General features: G+C 44.2%; 1 protein-coding gene across 17 annotated transcripts in view; it reads right to left on the reverse strand.

Annotated features, from left to right (window-relative positions):
• LRRC7 (leucine rich repeat containing 7) overlaps positions 1-20,907 on the reverse strand; it is a 358,992-nt gene that overhangs the window by 43,145 nt on the left and 294,940 nt on the right. For all 17 annotated transcript variants that reach the window (XM_077276763.1, XM_077276762.1, XM_077276750.1 and 14 more), the window contains 5 exons: positions 14,772-14,972; positions 13,582-13,704; positions 13,095-13,206; positions 11,913-12,078; positions 7,973-9,632 (listed from right to left, as the gene is read on the reverse strand). In XM_077276763.1, coding sequence (XP_077132878.1) covers positions 7,973-9,632; positions 11,913-12,078; positions 13,095-13,206; positions 13,582-13,704; positions 14,772-14,972 — 2,262 coding nt within the window. The remainder of the gene's footprint in view (positions 1-7,972; positions 9,633-11,912; positions 12,079-13,094; positions 13,207-13,581; positions 13,705-14,771; positions 14,973-20,907) is intronic.

Consider the following 20,907-nt stretch of genomic DNA (forward strand, 5'->3'; position numbering starts at 1 on the left):
CAAAAGTTCCCGCCAAATCCGCCGCCATTACAGCGCTAAGAGGAGCGCAGGAGAAGAAGAAGGGCGTGGAAGTGGGCGTAGACGAGCTGAAGAGCGCGAAAGACAATGGCCGCCCAGTCTAAATATTTCTGTACCTTGAGGACGTGTCCGTCAGCAGCCGAGATCCGCCTCCTAATCCTCAATGGAGGGCGGAGACAGCGAAAAAGAAACCGCCCATGAAGGAGAGAGCGGGAAAAAGATCAGGAAGCGACCCACGTGGGGGACGTGATGGCCGACCGCTCAGACCCAGAGTGTGGGGTTGAAGTGGAGAACTCCCCCAGTTATCCGGAGGAGCATGGAGGCCCAGTCTCCACGGCCGATGCGGATCTCCTGCAGCTCGAGATAGAAGACTTGATCGGACAGCTTCTCCAGCTGCGGGTGGAAGCCAAGGCCGCACCCCAAGGGACGCCAGCGGAGGGGTCCCCGACCTTGGTCCCTGCACCGATGGCCGAGTTGCTGCCGACGTCTCCACCGACGTCACCGCTAGCGGAACCAGCCACGAGGGAGGACGTTACACCGGCCGGTAAGCCCGCCGACCCTGCCCCCAGCAGAGGACTTGCTGGTAGGCCCAGTTGCAGCGCCACCTCCCCCGGGAACCTATCGACTCCAGCACCTCCTTCCCTGGGACCAGGCCACAGGCATGGAGCACCTTCTAAAGACCCCGATCTTGCCAGTCACCCTGCCGAGCGCGGTTTATGCCGAGCGCACGGTGTGCCACTGGGTGAACCCCGGGTCCAACTTTATGGGGTTCCCTGGGGTGGCGACCCAGGAAGGAGAGATGGTGCAAGCCCTCAGCTGGAAAGAATACCAGGCCCAGCTAGAACAGCAGTGGGACAAGAAGGAGAAGGTGTACCAGGCCGGGCTGGAGGCCCATCACCAGAAAGACTTAGCCGTGAAGGACCAGGCCCGCAAGGACCCCACCGCTCATCAGGCCCCACACAGGCAGGGCATCGTCATCGCCTTTAGGCTCCGTGGAGGCTGGGGCTTCATTAAAGAGCCGGGCCTGTATGCCGAGGTGTTCGTAAACCGGAGGGATGTCGAGTCCCACCTGAAGGAGGGGCATCCCGACCGGGACCTCTACCCGGGGAATGAGGTCACCTGCACCCGGCACTTTGGGGAAAAGGGGTGGTTTGCCCTGAATGTCCATAGGAGGCGAGGTCCCGCGGCACCCCCGACCACGGTGCCGGTGAAGCTGCACCCTGTGGCGAAGGCGCCCTCTTGTGACCGGTCCACTGTTACCACAAAGACCACAGTGGTTACTCCAACCGCACCGTTGTCAAGACCACCACCTGCACTGTTGCTACCACCGTGGTAGCCGGAAGCTTGGCCGCAGTAATGACCAGTACCCAGGTCGTTACAGGATCTAAAACTATGGGTACCCAGACCCCTGACTGGAGCGAGGGGGCTTCTGGTGCAACACTTGGTAGCCGCAGGTACCCGGGCGGATGGCCCCGCCCACTGTTGCCTGCAGAGCTACCGCCAGAACCAGAGTAAGATACTAATGCTCTGCAACTGTAAATAGTTAATTGTTTGTTTCCCTGCCTTTTGCTGCTCCCAACTCGACTAGGGTTATTCTTAAAAGGGATCCCTTTGTTTAGCCGGGATCCCTATTGCTTTTATTTTTGCTTTTTGTTCACCCATGTTGCAAAGACTACCGAATCATGGACGGTGAATGGTTCACAAACTGTAATGTAAATAGTTCGCACCCTATTAAGGGTGCCCCCTACTGGTTTTACAAGAAAAAGAACTCTTCTCGAAGAAACTGTTCCTGGAAACAGTACAGGAGTTCCTGCCGTACACGGACTTGCAACTTGAGAAGTTGCACTACCTCAAAGAGACTTGGTCCCCTCTTAAAGGGGAGGTTCACCAGTTGCACTTAATGCATAATGTTGCCTTAAAAGAAAGTGAACAGTAATAATGTTGTATGTGGCAAGTAATGTGTAGTTAGTTAGTTAGATATCGTAAATGTTTAATAATGTTTGATAATGTTGCTAGAGATTGAGGACAGGAAGTAGACCCGTAGGGGTTAGTGGGTGAGTCCTCCTAGGAGCCATAGAGAGATGGCTCAGTGATTCTGTACTAAAAGAAGAGGCAGTAGGCCTGGGCAGATAGACAGGCGGTCCTGCATAAGACAAATCAGAGAGTAAAAAGAAAATGTTGCACTTAGAGGAGAGAAATAAAGAAAAAGTTAATTTATACTTCAGAGTTTTATAATAAGCCTTTAGTGGATCCAGCTTATACGTCCTTAAAGGCAAAGTTAAATTATTGTTCAGAATTTGCACTTAGTAGAATACCCGGCTGGGTAATAGAAGTTATTTATAGTATGTTATTTAAAATATTTAACCATGTTTTGTTTGTAACGTTCAAGAGTCCTCACCTCCCATAAAGGGAAGCACTGTTATTATTACTTATTACTTGTTTATTGCATTTCAAAATTTGTATGTCTTTTTGCTGATATGTATTGTTGTTTTCTTCCCAGTCCGGGAGTACTGGATTTAACCGGGGGGGAGTGCAGCGCCCCAGAGTCCTGGTCGTTGCAGTACTGACGCTCCGCCACTAAGGGGAGTGATGGTACATCTGATGGCACTTAAGGAGTTCACCTGACCAGGTATCACAGACACCAATACACTTTACAGTCTGGCCTCCAGGGGGAGCAAAGCGTACTATGTATTAGGCCACTCCTCACAATCTGGTAAAACTGGGGGTTGGACAGGAAGTTAGTTAGAAGCTGACTGGGTTGGAACCAGGCAACATCCTGTGGCAGGGGGTGTTGCAGGGGAAAGATTCAGGGGGGTCCCTGTCAGGGGTGGGATCCTGACAGAGGCCTAGCGAACAAGACAGAGCGTTAAGGAACCGCGCCTGCGCTACATTGCAGCGGTATCTCAAGAAAGGACAAGAAGCGAGGTTTATTGTAAAGAGTGAGAAACGAGATCACCGCAAAAAGGAGATAACACCAGTAGGAGTCGTGCCGTAAGACCGAGGCAACATCCTACTGAGGCGCGTAGCCAGTGGCCGGAACGCCGAGGAAGTATTGGGCTCCAAGCATTACTTCAAACCAACGGCAGGACAGTTAATTATAGGTTGGCTGTCTCACCTAAATCACCTAAGCAGACATAGGGGGCAACTGTGGGAGAGGGGCGTCACTAGGGTCCCGGAAGAACTCCAGGCCTACCCGTCATACGGGTGCGTCCTAGCCATATCATCTGGGGGACGGAGAAGAACATCAGAACAGATATAAGTTGTGAGAAAGAACATCAGAAACAGACGCAATAGTTGTGAGGACTATCCAGTGGTGCTCAGCAGGGAGGTACTACAACACACAGGCCCTAGAAGGTAGGCACTGATTTCCACCTGCAAAGGGAACTCTGGAGGTGCCTTTGGACCGGCCGGTCTCAGCCAGCCCTGTTAACAGTACTCTGGATTGAGGATCCTGAAGCCTTCAGTAAAGAGGTAAAGAGACTGCAACCCTGTGTCCTCGTTATTCACCGCGACCTACACCATGCACCATCATCACACCTTTCATTGGACGCCCCTTAGCAGGGTCATGGACCGGGTCTAGCCACCGTGACAACCCCAGGACCGAGACAGAGAGGCCCGGTACCGAGTACCCCGCGGCTCTGCGTCTGGGGGTGCTCCAATTATAGTAGTTATATTCTTGTACATAGGGGCAGTATTATAGTAGTTATATTCTTGTACATAGGAGCAGTATTATAGTAGTTATATTCTTGTACATAGAAGAAGTATAGTAGTTATATTCTTGTACATAGGAGCAGTATTATAGTAGTTATATTCTTGTACATAGGAGCAGTATTATAGTAGTTATATTCTTGTACATAGGGGCAGTATTATAGTAGTTATATTCTTGTACATAGAGGCAGTATTATAGTAGTTATATTCTTGTCCATAGGAGCAGTATTATAGTAGTTATATTCTTGTACATAGGAGCAGTATTATAGTAGTTATATTCTTGTACATAGGAGCAGTATTATAGTAGTTATATTCTTGTACATAGAGGCAGTATTATAGTAGTTATATTCTTGTCCATAGGAGCAGTATTATAGTAGTTATATTCTTGTACATAGTGGCAGTATTATAGTAGTTATATTCTTGTACATAGGGGCAGTATTATAGTAGTTATATTCTTGTACATAGGGGCAGTATTATAGTAGTTATATTCTTGTACATAGGGGCAGTATTATAGTAGTTATATTCTTGTACATAGGAGCAGTATTATAGTAGTTATATTCTTGTACATAGGGGCAGTATTATAGTAGTTATATTCTTGTACATAGGGGCAGTATTATAGTAGTTATATTCTTGTACATAGGAGCAGTATTATAGTAGTTATATTATTGTACATAGGGGGCAGTATTATAGTAGTTATATTCTTGTACATAGGAGCAGTATTATAGTAGTTATATTCTTGTACATAGGGGCAGTATTATAGTAGTTATATTCTTGTACATAGAGGCAGTATTATAGTAGTTATATTCTTGTCCATAGGAGCAGTATTATAGTAGTTATATTCTTGTACATAGGAGCAGTATTATAGTAGTTATATTCTTGTACATAGGAGCAGTATTATAGTAGTTATATTCTTGTACATAGGAGCAGTATTATAGTAGTTATATTCTTGTACATAGAGGCAGTATTATAGTAGTTATATTCTTGTCCATAGGAGCAGTATTATAGTAGTTATATTCTTGTACATAGTGGCAGTATTATAGTAGTTATATTCTTGTACATAGGGGCAGTATTATAGTAGTTATATTCTTGTACATAGGGGCAGTATTATAGTAGTTATATTCTTGTACATAGGGGCAGTATTATAGTAGTTATATTCTTGTACATAGGAGCAGTATTATAGTAGTTATATTCTTGTACATAGGGGCAGTATTATAGTAGTTATATTCTTGTACATAGGGGCAGTATTATAGTAGTTATATTCTTGTACATAGGGGCAGTATTATAGTAGTTATATTCTTGTCCATAGGAGCAGTATTATAGTAGTTATATTCTTGTACATAGTGGCAGTATTATAGTAGTTATATTCTTGTACATAGGGGCAGTATTATAGTAGTTATATTCTTGTACTTAGAAACAGTATTATAGTAGTTATATTCTTGTTCATAAGGGGCAGTATTATAGTAGTTATATTCTTGTATACAGGGGCTTTACTATAGTAGTTATAGTGTTATACTTATAAACATCCACTAATATATGAAACATAGGTCTCTTGTGTGTTATTATAATGACTAGTACAAGTAGCCTTAGAAATAATAAATGCCTCTTACGCTCCTTATCCTGTAAGTCTTTCTCATTTGTCATTGTCTGCTTGCAGTTTACTGTTATAGTCAGTTTTAAAAGAAATCATTTTCAGATTCAGTATGCACGTGTGACAATAGTAATGATACGGTCAATATTGTGAAGTTTTAGCAAAGCTTTTCTTATTGTAGCTTGTTTTGCAGTATTTATATTTGCTGAGTAGATGCTTCCAAGTTTCTTCCGTGTAACTTCCGTTTGTCTTTAGGGGAGTGCGACTACTAATACAAAGCCACTTTGCATGAAATCTTGGGGTGGACTTCCTGTAATTTGGCTTATGACATCTTTCTGGTACAATATGGCACTACAGTGTCAACCCCAAGAACACAGAGAGTGCATAATTCATTGGTCATTTTGACTATTAACTGGCTGGAGCAACCTTACCAGGAAAACCTGTAATAATGAGTTGACGAGCTGACCGACTTATCTGTTTATCAAAAGTCCCATTAACAAATTGGTGGACACTTTATCCACGCTAGATGCAAATACCCCTTTTTCCTTAATGTCACTTACACAAAGTCATCCTGGGAAATAAACTATGTATTCTCAATAACAGAAACAGTGTCATTGATTGAACCACATATGTAAGGTGTTATGATATATTATTAAAAACCATTATCAGACGATTGATGGGAGTTGTAGTTTGGCAACTTTTGGAAATTCACAGGTTTAAAGGTACCGTCACACTAAACGATATCGCTAGCAATCCGTGACGTTGCAGCGTCCTGGCTAGCGATATCGTTGTGTTTGACACGCAGCAGCGATCAGGATCCTGCTGTGATATCGCTGGTCGTTGATTAAAGTTCAGAACTTTATTTGGTCGTCAGATCGGCGTGTATCGTTGTGTTTGACAGCAAAAGCAACGATACCAGCGATGTTTTACAATGGTAACCAGGGTAAATATCGGGTTACTAAGCGCAGGGCCGCGCTTAGTAACCCGATGTTTACCCTGGTTACCAGTGTAAAATGTAAAAAAACAAACAGTACATACTCACCCTCTGATGTCTGTCACACGTCCCTCGCCGTCCGCTTCCTGCACTGACTGAGAACCGGCCGTAAGTGAAAGCAGAGCACAGCAGTGACGTCACCGCTCTGCTGTTAGGGCCGGCGCTCAGTCAGTGCAGGAAGCGGACGGCGGGGGACGCGAAGGTGAGTATGTAGTGTTTGTTATTTTACATTTTACACTGGTAACCAGGGTAAACATCGGGTTACTAAGCGCGGCCCTGCGCTTAGTAACCCGATATTTACCCTGGTTACCATTGTAAAACATCGCTGGTATCGTTGCTTTTGCTGTCAAACACAACGATACACGCCGGTCTGACGACCAAATAAAGTTCTGAACTTTCAGCAATGACCAGCGATATCACAGCAGGATCCTGATCGCTGTTGCGTGTCAAACACAACGATATCGCTATCCAGGACGCTGCAACGTCACGGATTGCTAGCGATATCGTTTAGTGTGACGGTACCTTTAGTGGTTGACATGACTGTCCTTCAGCCATGGAAGACAAGGAGTAATTTCCCACTATGGCATCCTGTCCCTGGTGTTCATATGTTCTCTTCCCTAATCCAACCAAAAAAATATGATGGCCACTATTTGCTGCCTATACGTTATAATTCCAGGATTAACAGTATAATATATAATCGACCTTGTGATATAACGGATGCATTTCAAAAGTGTGAAAATAGTGCAACACTAATAAAAGAGACAAAAAACAAATCTCCAAGAAAAACTTTTTCGAAAAAGTTTCCTGAAGTTTGGCCAATCTTAATGTTTCCCTTGTATATAAAATAACTACTGACTATAAAGTTACTTGACTGCCATTTATCACCATAACATAGGAGTATTCAATGGCATTTAGGAGTCTCAGACACCATCCAACTTTAGGAAAACAAAAAAAATGCACAAAGTGAGTCTGAAGTTCCCCTGGAAAGAACAATTACATGAGTCTATTGCCACTGGATTTCTAGTCGATTCCACCAAAATAATCAATAACTTAAGCCTGAATGTTATTAAAGAGTAATTATTGAAACGGTTAGTTCCCAAATTGCAAAATTTTCACCTTTCCATACGATTGGTTTTAGTTTACTGATCGCTAGGGTCTGACCATTACGGACCCATTAAACCCAAGAACATTAGAATGGAGCAGTGCCAGCATGAGCACCACCTCTCTATTCATTGTTTATAGGGCTGCCATAGACAATAGTACAGACAGCAGAGCGGGGAACCAGAAATTGGAGCCTCAGCAACTAGAAAGATGTGAATAACGATTTAAAGGGATTGTTCATAAATAACATTGAGTGCCTATCCATAATCCAGATGATAAATGTCTGATTTCTGGGGTTCTGGCTATTCGAAATTACATTTGTCTTGAGAATGGGGGTCCTAAAGTCCTTTATGTGAATGAAGTATTAGTGAGAATGTGCGACCACCACTCGTATAGTAATTAATGAACCAGTGGCCGCACATGCTCACTAATGCATTATTCCCCTTGAGGATTTTGTGACCCCCTATTTGTATACGACAACACTTTGTTGGCTTTTACAAGTTAAGAAATATCTTGATAACGAACAGGCAAAAATATGAATAAGTTCCATTAATTAGACATACCCTGTCCAGTCTTCTAGCTTCTATGTGTCTGAGCAGTTGCTGCCTCCAGTCTGGCGGCATTTTATTACAGCTATCGTCTACTTTTCCCTGATTCTGTCTGCTCTTCATGTCGCTGTCGGAGGTCTTGTCACCATAGTTAACCAAGTTGTAATCAGATGGTATTTTTTCAAGCAACGCTGCCATGGTTGGCCTAGCAGAAACCGGACGGGTCTGAGCAGTCCCATAGGTCTCAGTGCTATAGCTCCTTGCAGACAATGGCCGTCTTTGCGTGAGAGTTTTGACTTGATAGCTGCTTCCTTGAGACTTCATGTCTGGATAGGAGCTGTGATCATCTTCATAACGACCATTTCTTTTTAGAAACTGAGATTCGGCCACTGACATGCTGCTTTGTCGTTCAATAGCCCCAAGGAATGGAGGCCTGCCATACCGGTCAGTCTGTGGAAGTTCATGTGGCTCGCTCACCCTTCTATACATTTGCATCTCCGTGGCACTTGCCAAAGAGTCTGCCCTTTTCAAGAATCCTGGCCTTGATCCTTGATTTGTAAACTGAGGAGGAATTGAGTCTTCATTGACTGAAGGTTGAGAAAAGGAAAACATCTGTTCCATGGGTGGGTATCCTCTGTAGGCTCTGGGGCTGATCAGATCTTTTGCCATGCTCTTTGTTTGCTGAGAGGAGTAGTCAGGGTTGTATGAAAATGGAGGTGGTACTCTCTTCTCTGGTTTTACTTCGACTGCACCCGTTGGGTTAAAACTTTGGTCAAACTGGTAGACTTTCTTGGTGGTGGGCTTCTGTTGCTGCCCTCTGCTGGTTCCGTAGCCCAACATCTCATCATCGAGCATTGGCACTGACTGACTACGAGACATACTTTGCTCTTGCATCATACCCAAGTCTGGTCTGGCATGGCTTCCGTGCATGATGTTTCTTGGATCATAGTTTTGTAAGGGGATGTTGTACACTTTGAATGCCCCGATATCTATTTCATCTATACTCTGAGACTTTTTGAACCTGCCAGTCTTCAAGTCCTTCATTAACGGTGAGAGTCTTTCGGTACTTTTGCTCATGGATATGGTATTTTTGGCAGACTCAGGACGGCAATGGCTATGTGGAAATACATTTCCCATGTTCCGGTTAGAGCTGGTGTCATGAAACTCCCACGATGGGCCTGAAGAGAATGTGCTTGGATTTTCTAATGACTGTGGCTTATGTTCTTTCCGTTCCGGCAATGGACTATTGACGGGGGTGGTTTCAAGTTTTGAAGGAAATGCTGTCCTGTCTTCAAATGGACTGGGAGTCCGAGTCCAATTTTGCCAAGGATTGCTTGGTGAAACATCTGCTTCTTGAGAGTTTCTCTGTAATGGCTGCTCCAACTCCAGTGGTATTCCAATAATTCGATCTTGCCTGATTAATGGCCGCCTTCCATGTGAGGATGTGCTTCTTGATTTTGAAGACAGCATTGGGTTACCTCCTGCATTCTCCACTGCATTTTCTTCGGCCACGAATCCGGTGTTGTCATAGTGCGAACTGTTGTTCCAGTTTTCGGTGAATGAGTCATTGAGGTTCTGGCGGTCATTGCGCTGCTGAAGATTTCCTATAGGAGCTGTCTCCCGCTGGCTCAGCAATGGCTTTGTTTCAAGGGGTTGTGGAAAGGACTGAGTCAGTCTGCAAAAACACAGAAAAAAAAAAATCAGTTCCCATTGTGTATTATTGTAACCAGAAAGTCAGACCCAACTTGCACCATCTTGACCACAGAGAATACTGTCCTTTGGGTTTTTTCTTCCAAAAAACAGCACCACTCTTGTCTTTATGGCCTTATCTGATATTGTAGCTTAAACTTCCTCCTGCTCTGCACAATCTATTTAAATGATTGCTACAGCATCACTCACCTCTCCCGCAGCTGAGCAGCACTAATGCCATCCCATTGACCGGTGATGGCCAGGATATTGTGCCCCTGTCCTATTTATTAATACAGGATGCATGCTTAGCATCGATCTTTGCTAATCATAAGAGGTGCTGTGGATGCCGGCAGGTCGGAGCAGGTTTGCAGACCCGTGATACAGTGGCCACTCGCTACTGATATCCTGTGAATAATTTTGCTTAACTTTAGTATAGGCAGCAGGTATCATACTCCTGGCCTTTTCATTAGAATACTATGCCTGCACCATATCTAATCATACCTGATGAAAAATCTGATCTGTGCTTACCTCCCAATCTGGAAGTGAGAGGCCCTGGAGCAACCAAGGTGTGGGTGAGAGGTGTTTATCGTGAGCTGACATAAATTTAAGAAACTTGCATGGTGCAGGCTACGCAGCTGAGCCCTAGTCATCCACAGCAGGTTGTCCATTCTGGCGAACAGGATCAGAGATAATTCCAGTCCCAGCTGTTTCTTGCTTCATGCAATAGGAAGAGCAAATGGTGCAAAAACGACAGGCCTCATCAATACCGCTCACCTCCTGATGCAGAAGTGAGAGGCACTGGTGGAACACATTATATTTAGGGTGGGAGGTACCGTAATATGCTTGAGCTGCCATCCATTTATAGTACTTGTATGCCATCAGAGTAGGAGCTGAGCCCCTGCCATCCACAGCTGATTGTCCACTCCTGTCTGGCCAGGATCAGAGCTGGTTGCAATCCCAGCTGTTACAGCAGGGTCGCCTGATCTAACAGCCAGGATCAGAGCTACTTCCAATCCCGGCTGTTACAGCAGGATCGCCTGATCTAACAGCCAGTATCAGAGCTACTTCCAATCCCGGCTGTTACAGCAGGGTCGCCTGATCTAACAGCCAGGATCAGAGCTACTTCCAATCCCGGCTGTTACAGCAGGGTCACCTGATCTAACAGCCAGGATCAGAGCTACTTCCAATCCCGGCTGTTACAGCAGGGTCGCCTGATCTAACAGCCAGGATCAGAGCTACTTCCAATCCCGGCTGTTACAGCAGGGTCGCCTGATCTAACAGCCAGGATCAGAGCTACTTCCAATCCCGGCTGTTACAGCAGGGTCGCCTGATCTAACAGCCAGGATCAGAGCTACTTCCAATCCCAGCTGTTACAGCAGGGTCGCCTGATCTAACAGCCAGGATCAGAGCTACTTCCAATCCCGGCTGTTACAGCAGGGTCGCCTGATCTAACAGCCAGGATCAGAGCTACTTCCAATCCCAGCTGTTACAGCAGGGTCGCCTGATCTAACAGCCAGGATCAGAGCTACTTCCAATCCCGGCTGTTACAGCAGGGTCGCCTGATCTAACAGACGGGATCAGAGCTACTTCCAATCCCGGCTGTTACAGCAGGGTCGCCTGATCTAACAGACGGGATCAGAGCTACTTCCGATCCCAGCTGTTACAGCAGGGTCGCCTGATCTAACAGCCAGGATCAGAGCTACTTCCAATCCCAGCTGTTACAGCAGGGTCGCCTGATCTAACAGACGGGATGAGAGCTACTTCCAATCCCAGCTGTTACAGCAGGGTCGCCTGATCTAACAGACGGGATCAGAGCTGCTTGCAATCCCATCTGTTTAGAGTAGGGTCACATGCTATAACAGCAAAGATCAGCGCTACTTCCAATCCCAGCTGTTACAGCAGGGTCGCCTGATCTAACAGCCAGGATCAGAGCTGCTTGCAATCCCATCCATTAGAGCAGGGTCACCTGCTATAACAGCAGGGTCAGAGCTGGTTCCAATCCCAAAGTTATATGTATAACAAAATTATGCTTTTGAAATATAGAATCTGTTCTGCAAAAATACAAGCCCTCGTGAAGATATATCAACAGAAAAAATTGAGTATTTTGAGAGTGGAGATCAAAAGTGAAAAATCGATGTCTCCCAGGCTACGTCGTTAAGGGATTAATGACAATTCTGGATCCATTCCATCACTGCCCATTGGTATATACCCGCTCTGGGCTATGATTGTGCCCACATCAGTAGGTGTAGCTGAGAATTTGACAGACCTGTTACCCCACAATGAGCTATTTACAGCCTCCTTAGCTGTAATCTGCACTTTCACACGCGCATTAGATGATCCGGAAGAAGCTTGGGAAGGTGAGTAGTCGGAATAGGTCCCTGATGACACACTGTTATGATGGTGCTTATCCATCTCCGACTCATCTGTGGACTCTGTAGATACAAAAATTAAGTGTAGTGAGGCAGCGTCAGACAGTTTTTGGGAACCTCTCATTGTGAAATGCCATTAAAAGCCTCCTCTACAGTCGATATATATGTCGTGAGACACCACTGGGAAAACTGGGGACAAGCACCAATAAATGGATGTCACCATTTCTGAAATCTGTCATAAATGTAAACCTGGCCATGCACATAAAATAATTGTAAGTCTGGGTTCAAACCTCGTCTTGTTCCTCGTTTATGACCTAGGTGGTGGTTTCTGTCTGAATATGATACCAACAATGTGGTATAATGGTACTCAGAAATCCCGTAACAGAGTAGAAGTCAATGGCTTTATTGTGGGCTTTAGTCTGGCTGCTTAAAAAAATGGAAAGGAAGTTGTGAACGGGAACCAAGACGTAATGTGAACCGACCTAACACTCTTTTGTCCAATGGTTATTTTTCCTGACTCCATAAAACTGCAAGGTGAACTCAAAATACGTAGCCATGTTTATTTTAATGGGGACAAGCAAATGACCCCACAGCAGCTTATCTGTGAAAGTAAAGTATTGGACAAGCCTTAATCCAACCTGCCCGATCCTTCGTAGTTTATGATTGCTGAAGTCATGTGAGTGTGGGGTTAATACCATAAATATTAGACTGTTGGCCAATCCTGCTGAAAAACAATTCACCAAAATGTGTCGCACACACTTGGGCACCAATAGTCAAGTTTCCGAAATTTAAGGTTCCATTAAACAAACTGACTGTACATGGATTTTGACCAAACTAACGGGTACCTCTGAATTAGACATCAGCGATGTACCCAGTGGCATGGCAAGACGCTTGTAGGCCTCAGTGCAAACTCTTCAACGGGACCCCTGACTAAAATGGGTTATTAATACTATTGGTTTTCTCATATGGTCCAAAGGGACTTTCTTGGCCCATTAGACTCCAGGGATGACTGCAAGCCCTGCACCCACTATAATTATGCCCCTGGATGTATCCTAAATAAAGTCATATCATAAATCTACCTTTCTTATCTTTTCCCAGTAGCACCAGTTTTGGTGGATACAGTGGGGTCTCGATCAATGATGGACGCAGTTCAGCCATTCGCATTTCAGTCGGACGATGTACAAAGGGCTCCTGAAAAGCAAAAATAGATCATGAAAGGGCAAAGTGCTCTATGTGGGGCAACCACCTGACATTAAGTCCAAGCAACAATTGGCAGAAGTTATAAAGAATTTTTCTTACACTAAAATCAAACACCGAAAATATAAGACTGAATAAGGAATAGATTGCCCTCTTGTAAAAAAAACAAACCTGTTAAGTCATAATAACAATTAAAAGTGATGAGTTCAGACGTTTTAATCTCCAATTCATACTTAGTCTGCATTCACACGTTGTGGCCGCAGTGTACTTTTTTGTAAGTAGAGTCACAACATCTTTTTCCATGTTTTATAAAAACAAGTCTCAACGTAGCCTTATAGTCTGGACCATTACTCAGGTGAAGGGTGGTACCTCTGATCTTTCTGAATGCTCTTCCTTCTCCTTTCTCTTTGGAACTTCTAGGGAATAACTTCTGATATTCCCAGCGTCAGATATCTGGGTCTTTTGAAATTCTTTATGTTCCCGATTTGAAACCTAAAAATATAGTCAAACAATTAAAAATTAAATTTGCATTTTATTGCCAAGTGTAGTCAACATTAACGTTTGTCAAAAAGTTGAATAAAAAGATAAGAAGCTGCAAGGTACCCACAAAAGGGTTAAAATAAGGCACTTACCAATTGTTTGAAGTGCCAGAAAACTTTGGACTGCGGGCGTTTAGTGGAGCGCTGCAGAGATGAAGATGATTGCTCCTTCCGTGGGTCCAAGATGAGGAAGTCCAGACGGTAGCGTGAGGTGGCAGACCCAGGGGGGAGCGTCCTCCCTGTGGGCGCCAAGCTGCTGCGTGCACGCCAAGAGTGTGAACAAGCGGCGTCCTGGCGAAGAAGGTCCGGTGACCTTCGAAACGCGTAGGCAATAGAGGCCCTGTTCGGCATCCGTCTTCTGCTCCAATTTTTTTGTAGCTCCGGGTGACGTCACCCAGACCACGCCCCCCTATTCCTCGCTGCAGTGTAACGGCGCCCCTGGCCAGGACGCCGCTTGTTCACACTCTTGGCGTGCACGCAGCAGCTTGGCGCCCACAGGGAGGACGCTCCCCCCTGGGTCTGCCACCTCACGCTACCGTCCGGGCTTCCTCATCTTGGACTCACGGAAGGAGCAATCATCTTCATCTCTGCAGCGCTCCACTAAACGCCCGCAGTCCAAAGTTTTCTGGCACTTCAAACAATTGGTAAGTGCCTTATTTTAACCCTTTTGTGGGTACCTTGCAGCTTCTTATATTCATTATTTAGGAGATAGGTAGCGCGGTGACCTAATTCCTAGTTTCACCCTCTTTTGTATATATCTGACAGGCTTGACGCAGTAGCTGTCTAGGCACCAGCAGCTTCCCCCACTCCTATATCCAAGAACTTTTGGAGCGCCGGTGTATTTTCTATTTTTACTCTTTGAATAAAAAGATGACATCATGTAAAATCTTTATAGAAAACTGGATACTTGGTCGCTCGTTGGCTTGGCCACGTTGGCACACTATCTTCAGGGCCTATCACTGGATTCATAGGTGCACCACGTTGGTCAGGCATTTAATACAGAAGATATTTTTTAATCACCTCAGACTTCATGTCTTTTGTCGACATTGGCCACTTATGTTCATATTTTTCCTTGAGATTCTGCTCTGCAGTTGGTGTAGGGATGGAGTTTTCCAGAGAAGAGCTGTGACTTCCTTTCCCGACCATGTTCTGAACAGACTTCACCATACTTTTTAGATCTTCTGGGTACGGCGTTGGGTATCTCTTCAGATTGATTTCAACCTGGATTTAGAAATGAAGGATAACAAGAAAATGGAAAAAATGGTATGTCAATTTTTCAAAGTTAGATGTATAATGTCACCTACTACATTCCATCAGATGCAAGCTAATGTCTACTGGTGCCAACAGTAAATCATTGCTGCAGTTTTAGTCATTTCTTGCTTAGATGAATCATAAGCCTCAAAACGAGAAGGAAAGAATTTGCAGCCTTCCTTCTGAGAATAGACTTTTCTGTTGGGTTAAGCTGGAGGTAAGTGAATAATAGGGGCTTACAAGGGTCCATTAAGGTTTTGCAATTACCAATGGAAAGTCCACATTTCATTTCCAACATGTTGCAGTTTAGTCTAATGTATATTTTTGCATACTGCAATAATAAAATAAGCGTATAGATACGACTGGCACTGTTTCTAGAAAACAAAATGAAAGTGGAACCTTTTTTTTTTTCCAACCCCAGACAAGTCCCTTAATCATCATTACAAAAATTGATATTGCCTATGCCTAAGTCATTATTAAAAGTCTTACAAGTGCTGAATCTTAGCTCCTTTACACTGCAGCAATTTTTCTTTTTTTGCACTTTTCTTCCTTCCTCCCCTCCTTCCAAAAACCATAACTTGCTCTAATTTAATGTGGGGGCGTGTTCTTCTTTCTCCAGTGTGTTGCTGTCTCCTTATCATTGGGCAACATCATGCAGAGGGAAGAAGTACACTCCCCCCCCAGTGAAAACACTGAGAACACCCACTGGAACGTTAACAAAAGTTAACTAATTGGATGCCGAATATTTTGATTGTTAATATCTCTACAACAGAGAGAGAGGAAAATAAAACAAAAAAAAATGTTCTATTAATCTCTGCAGCTTCTATTTCATCACGTGTCCATGAAATATTTAGTGAACGGTCCTCTTTAAATACTAAATAACAATAATAAAAAAGTATAAGTTTGTAATAGCCCTGACTTGGAAAATCATGTCACCAGTTAATTTTTAGAGCACAATTAACATCGTATTTTGAAAACCTAAAAATCAATGATCTGTAGGTTTATTTTTCATCATGAGCCCCAACTGGAATTTTTGCCCATTTTTCAGTAAGTTATATGGTAAAGTAAATGGTGGCTACACCTCAACCTGCAAAACAAAACCCTCATACGTCTATGTAGACTGAAAAATATAAAAGTTATGATTAGAAATGATTGGTCGTTCATCAGTTGTAACACAGGACCGTTCATTCCATCAATGCAGACAACTGTTGGTCATTTCCATCAACTATGATCTAATGTGCCGGCTCAGCCTCAGAACTTTTAGAGCTGGTAAAAAGTAAATCTGTTTTTATCATCACAATTATTGATCTTTACCCAGTTCGAAATGTAATTAAGAAATCACAGTTAACAGGAACAGTAGAGGTTAAAATAATGTCTGGAAGACCAAGCAAAATTTCAGGGAGCACTTGTTAAATATTAGTTATTAATTTACTTATTCTTATTCTCAATTCTGTACTGAGCACATTGCCTCTTGCTGACATTACATGAGTTATTTCTGTATACTTAGCCCAGAGTAAAATCAACACCATATAGAGAGAACACGTGCTCTATGGGATACATATATAATCACAGCTCTTAGGAGGTGGAGGGGGTGTCACGTGGGGCTGTCACCTCCTGCCTTCTCCATCATTCTCCATGAACTTCAGACAACTTACAGAAGGAATGAACAACTGGTAGCCATGATGACTTCTACTACGACAGACAGACGCTTTTTTCCATCTCGGGAAAAATGAGGAACAAATGGACAATCTGTTCGTAACTATTTCACCTATTTTATGTTTTGCTGCAATGTGGTTTATCTGTGGACAATCCAATAAACCACTACATTTTTTATGAAAATATCATGACATTTTTTCATTAAGAGGAACGCATCTGGTAAAGGGTCCTGATTAGTGTTGAGCATTCCGATACCGCAAGTATCGGGTATCGGCCGATACTTGCGGTATCGGAATTCCGATACCGAGATCCGATACTTTTGTGGTATCGAGAATCGGAATCGGAAGTTCCCAGTGTATGGTTCCCAGGGTCTGAAGGAGAGGAAACTCTCCTTCAGGCCCTGGGATCCATATCCATGTAAAAAATAAAGAATTAAAATAAAAAATAGGGATATACTCACCCTCTGACGCGCCCTGGTAGTAACCGGCAGCCTGCTTTGCTTAAAATGAGCGCGTTCAGCACCTTCCATGACGTCATGGCTTCTGATTGGTCGCGTGCCGCTCATGTGACCGCCACGTGACCAATCAGAAGCCGTGACGTCATGGAAGGTACTGAAGCGCTCATTTTAAGCAAAGAAGGCTGCCGGTTCACAGCGGTAAGGTCCAGGCTGCGTCGGAGAGGTGAGTATATCAATATTTTTTATTTTAATTCTTTATTTTACACATTCATATGGATCCCAGGGCCTGAAGGAGAGTTTCCTCTCCTTCAGACCCTGGGAACCATCAGGGATACCTTCCAATACTTGAGTCCCATTGACTTGTATTAGTATCGGGTATCGGTATCGGCGAGATCCGATACTTTGCCGGTATCGGCCGATACTTTCCGATACCGATACTTTCAAGTATCGGACGGTATCGCTCAACACTAGTCCTGATTAAATAATTGTGCAAAATAAGCATATGTAACAGAACTGCTCATAGGATTGCTAAAGAGGCAAATCAGAACCCCTGCGTGACTGCAAAAGACCTTCAGAAAGATTTAGCAGACTCTGGAGTTGTGGTACCTTGTTCTACTGTTCAGAGACACCTGCACAAATATGGCCTTCACGGAAGAGTCATCAGAAGAAAACCTCTCATGCGTCCTCACCATAAAATTCAGCGTCAGAATTATGCAAAAAAAGATCTAAACAAGCCTGATGCATTTTGAAAACAAGTCCTGTGGACTGATGAAGTAAAATAGAAGTCTGGCCACAATGATCACAGTTATGTGGAGAAAAAAAGGACACATAATTTCAGGAAAAGAACATCTCGCCAACCATTAAGCATGGGGGTGGATCAATCATGCTTTGGGGTTGTGTTGCAGCCAATGTCACGGGGAACGTTTCATGGGTATAGGGATGAATGGATTCAATTAAATATCAAGAAATTCTTATTGCAAACATAAAACCATCTGTAAAAAAGCTGAAGGTGAAAAGAGGAAAAGGATGGCTTCTACAAATGGATAATGATCCTAAACACATGGCAAAATCCATAATAGGCAACCTCAAAAGGAGCAAGCTGAAGGTTTTACAATGGCCCTCACAGTCCCCTGATCTGAACATCATTCAAAATCTGTGGCTAGATCTCAGAATATCAGATGATGCAAGACGACCCAGGAAAAACCCATTGTGGCATCTGTTGTGAATTTTGATTCTGGGCTCCCCCGGTGGCCGCTTGTGGAATTGGACTTGTCATCCTCTTTCCTGTTTCACCTGGTTCCATCAGTAGTGGGTGTCGCTATTTAAGCTCATTTCTCTGGTGGTTTCTTGCCGGTCAACAATGTTATCTGATGCCTCTCAGTGCTTGTTCCTGCTTCTAGACAACTACTAGATAAGTTGGACTTTTGTCCATGTTTTGTTTTGCCTATTTGTTCCAGTTCACAGCTGAAGTTTTGTTACTGTGTCTGGAAAGCTCTCGTTGATCAGGGATTGCTACTCTGGCGTTATGAGTTAATGCCAGAGTTTAAGGTAATCTCTGGATGGTGTTTTGTTAGTGTTTTTCTGCTGACCATGAAAGTATACTATCTGTCTTCTGCTATCTAGTAAGCGGACCTCAAATTTGCTAAGACTATTTTCCTGCTGCGTTTGTTGTTTCATCTGAACTCACCGTCATTATATGTGGGGGGCTACTGTCTTCTTTGGAATATTTCTCTAGAGGTGAGCCAGGTCTTATATTTCCCTCTGCTAGCTATTTAGGTCTTAGGCCAGAGCTGGGCATCTAGCGATAAATAGGAAATGCTACCTGGCTATTTCTAGTTGCGCGGCAGGCTTAGTTCATGGTCAGTATAGTTCCATCTTCCGAGAGCTTGTCCCTCTATAGGCTTGCTATGATCTCTGCCTGCAGAGATCATGACAGTTTGACCGGCCAGCTAAAGTGTTAAAGACCCAGGTTGAGAAAGGAGAGTTATAAGAAGTCTGCTGGAATTTTTTTTTTTTTTTTTTTTTTCCTCCAGTCTGCCTTGCTGCAGTCTTTTTTCTCTCTCTCCTCCTAATCTCTGTATGGCTCTGTGTGCACCTGACAATCATGGATCTCCAGAGTGTAACTGCGGGTTTGAATAATCTCATCACGAAAGTACAAAATTTACAAGATTTTGTGGTACATGCTCCGGTATCTGAGCCGAGAATTCCTTTGCCGGAGTTCTTCACAGGGAATAGAGCTAGCTTCCAGAATTTCCGAAATAATTGTAAGCTTTATTTGTCCCTGAAGTCTCGTTCAGCTGGAGACCCTGCTCAGCAGGTTAGGATTGTGATTTCCTTGCTCAGGGGTGACCCTCAAGATTGGGCCTTCTCATTGCCAGCAGGGGATCCTGCGTTACGCGATGTGGATGCGTTTTTTCTGGCCTTGGGCTTGCTTTATGAGGAACCTCATTTGGAACTTCAGGCAGAAAAAACTTTGATGGCACTATCTCAGGGGCAAGATGAAGCTGAAGTTTTCTGCCAAAAATTCCGTAAATGGTCTGTGCTTACTCAGTGGAATGAGTGCGCCTTGGCGGCAACTTTCAGAGAAGGTCTCTCTGATGCCGTTAAGGATGTTATGGTGGGGTTCCCTGTGCCTGCAGGTCTGAATGAGTCCATGACAATGGCTATTCAGATTGATAGGCGTCTGCGGGAGCGCAAACCGGTGCACCATCTGGCGGTGTCTATGGAAAAGACGCCAGAAAGTATGCAGTGTGATAGAATTCTGTCCAGGAGCGAGCGACAGAATTTTAGACGGAAGAATGGATTGTGTTTCTATTGTGGGGATTCTACTCATGTTATATCAGCATGCTCTAGGCGTACAAAGAAGCTTGATAAGTCTGTTTCCATTGGCACCATTCAGTCTAAGTTTATTTTGTCTGTAACCCTGATTTGCTCTTTGTCATCCATTGCCACGGACGCCTATGTTGACTCTGGCGCCGCTCTGAGTCTTATGGATTGGTCCTTTGCCAATCGTTGTGGTTTTGATTTAGAGCCTTTGGAGACTCTTATTCCTCTGAAGGGGATTGACTCCACCCCATTGGCTAATAATAAACCACAATACTGGACACAAGTAACCATGCGTATCAATCCGGATCACCAGGAGATTATTCGTTTCCTGGTGCTGTATAATTTACATGACGATTTGGTGCTGGGATTGCCATGGTTGCAGTCTCACAACCCAGTCTTGGACTGGAGAGCAATGTCTGTGTTGAGCTGGGGATGTAAGGGTATTCATGGGGACTTACCTTTGGTTTCTATTTCGTCGTCCATTCCCTCTGAAGTCCCTGAGTTCCTCTCTGATTATCAAGACGTCTTTGACGAACCCAAGCTTGGGTCGTTACCTCCGCACCGTGAGTGCGATTGTGCCATAGATTTGATACCGGGTTGTAAATATCCAAAGGGTCGTTTGTTTAATCTGTCTGTGCCGGAACATGCTGCTATGCGGGAATATATAAAGGAGTCTTTGGAAAAGGGACATATTCGTCCATCTTCTTCTCCCTTGGGAGCTGGGTTTTTCTTTGTCTCAAAAAAAGACGGCTCTTTGAGACCATGTATTGATTATCGGCTTCTGAATAAGATCACTGTTAAGTATCAATACCCATTGCCATTGCTTACTGATTTGTTTGCTCGTATAGAGGGTGCTAAGTGGTTCTCTAAAATTGATCTTCGTGGGGCGTATAATTTGGTGCGGATCAGGCAGGGGGATGAGTGGAAGACCGCATTTAATACGCCCGAGGGCCACTTTGAGTATTT

Source organism: Ranitomeya variabilis, chromosome 8, assembly GCF_051348905.1.
Source record: "Ranitomeya variabilis isolate aRanVar5 chromosome 8, aRanVar5.hap1, whole genome shotgun sequence".
Lineage (NCBI taxonomy): Eukaryota > Metazoa > Chordata > Amphibia > Anura > Dendrobatidae > Ranitomeya > Ranitomeya variabilis.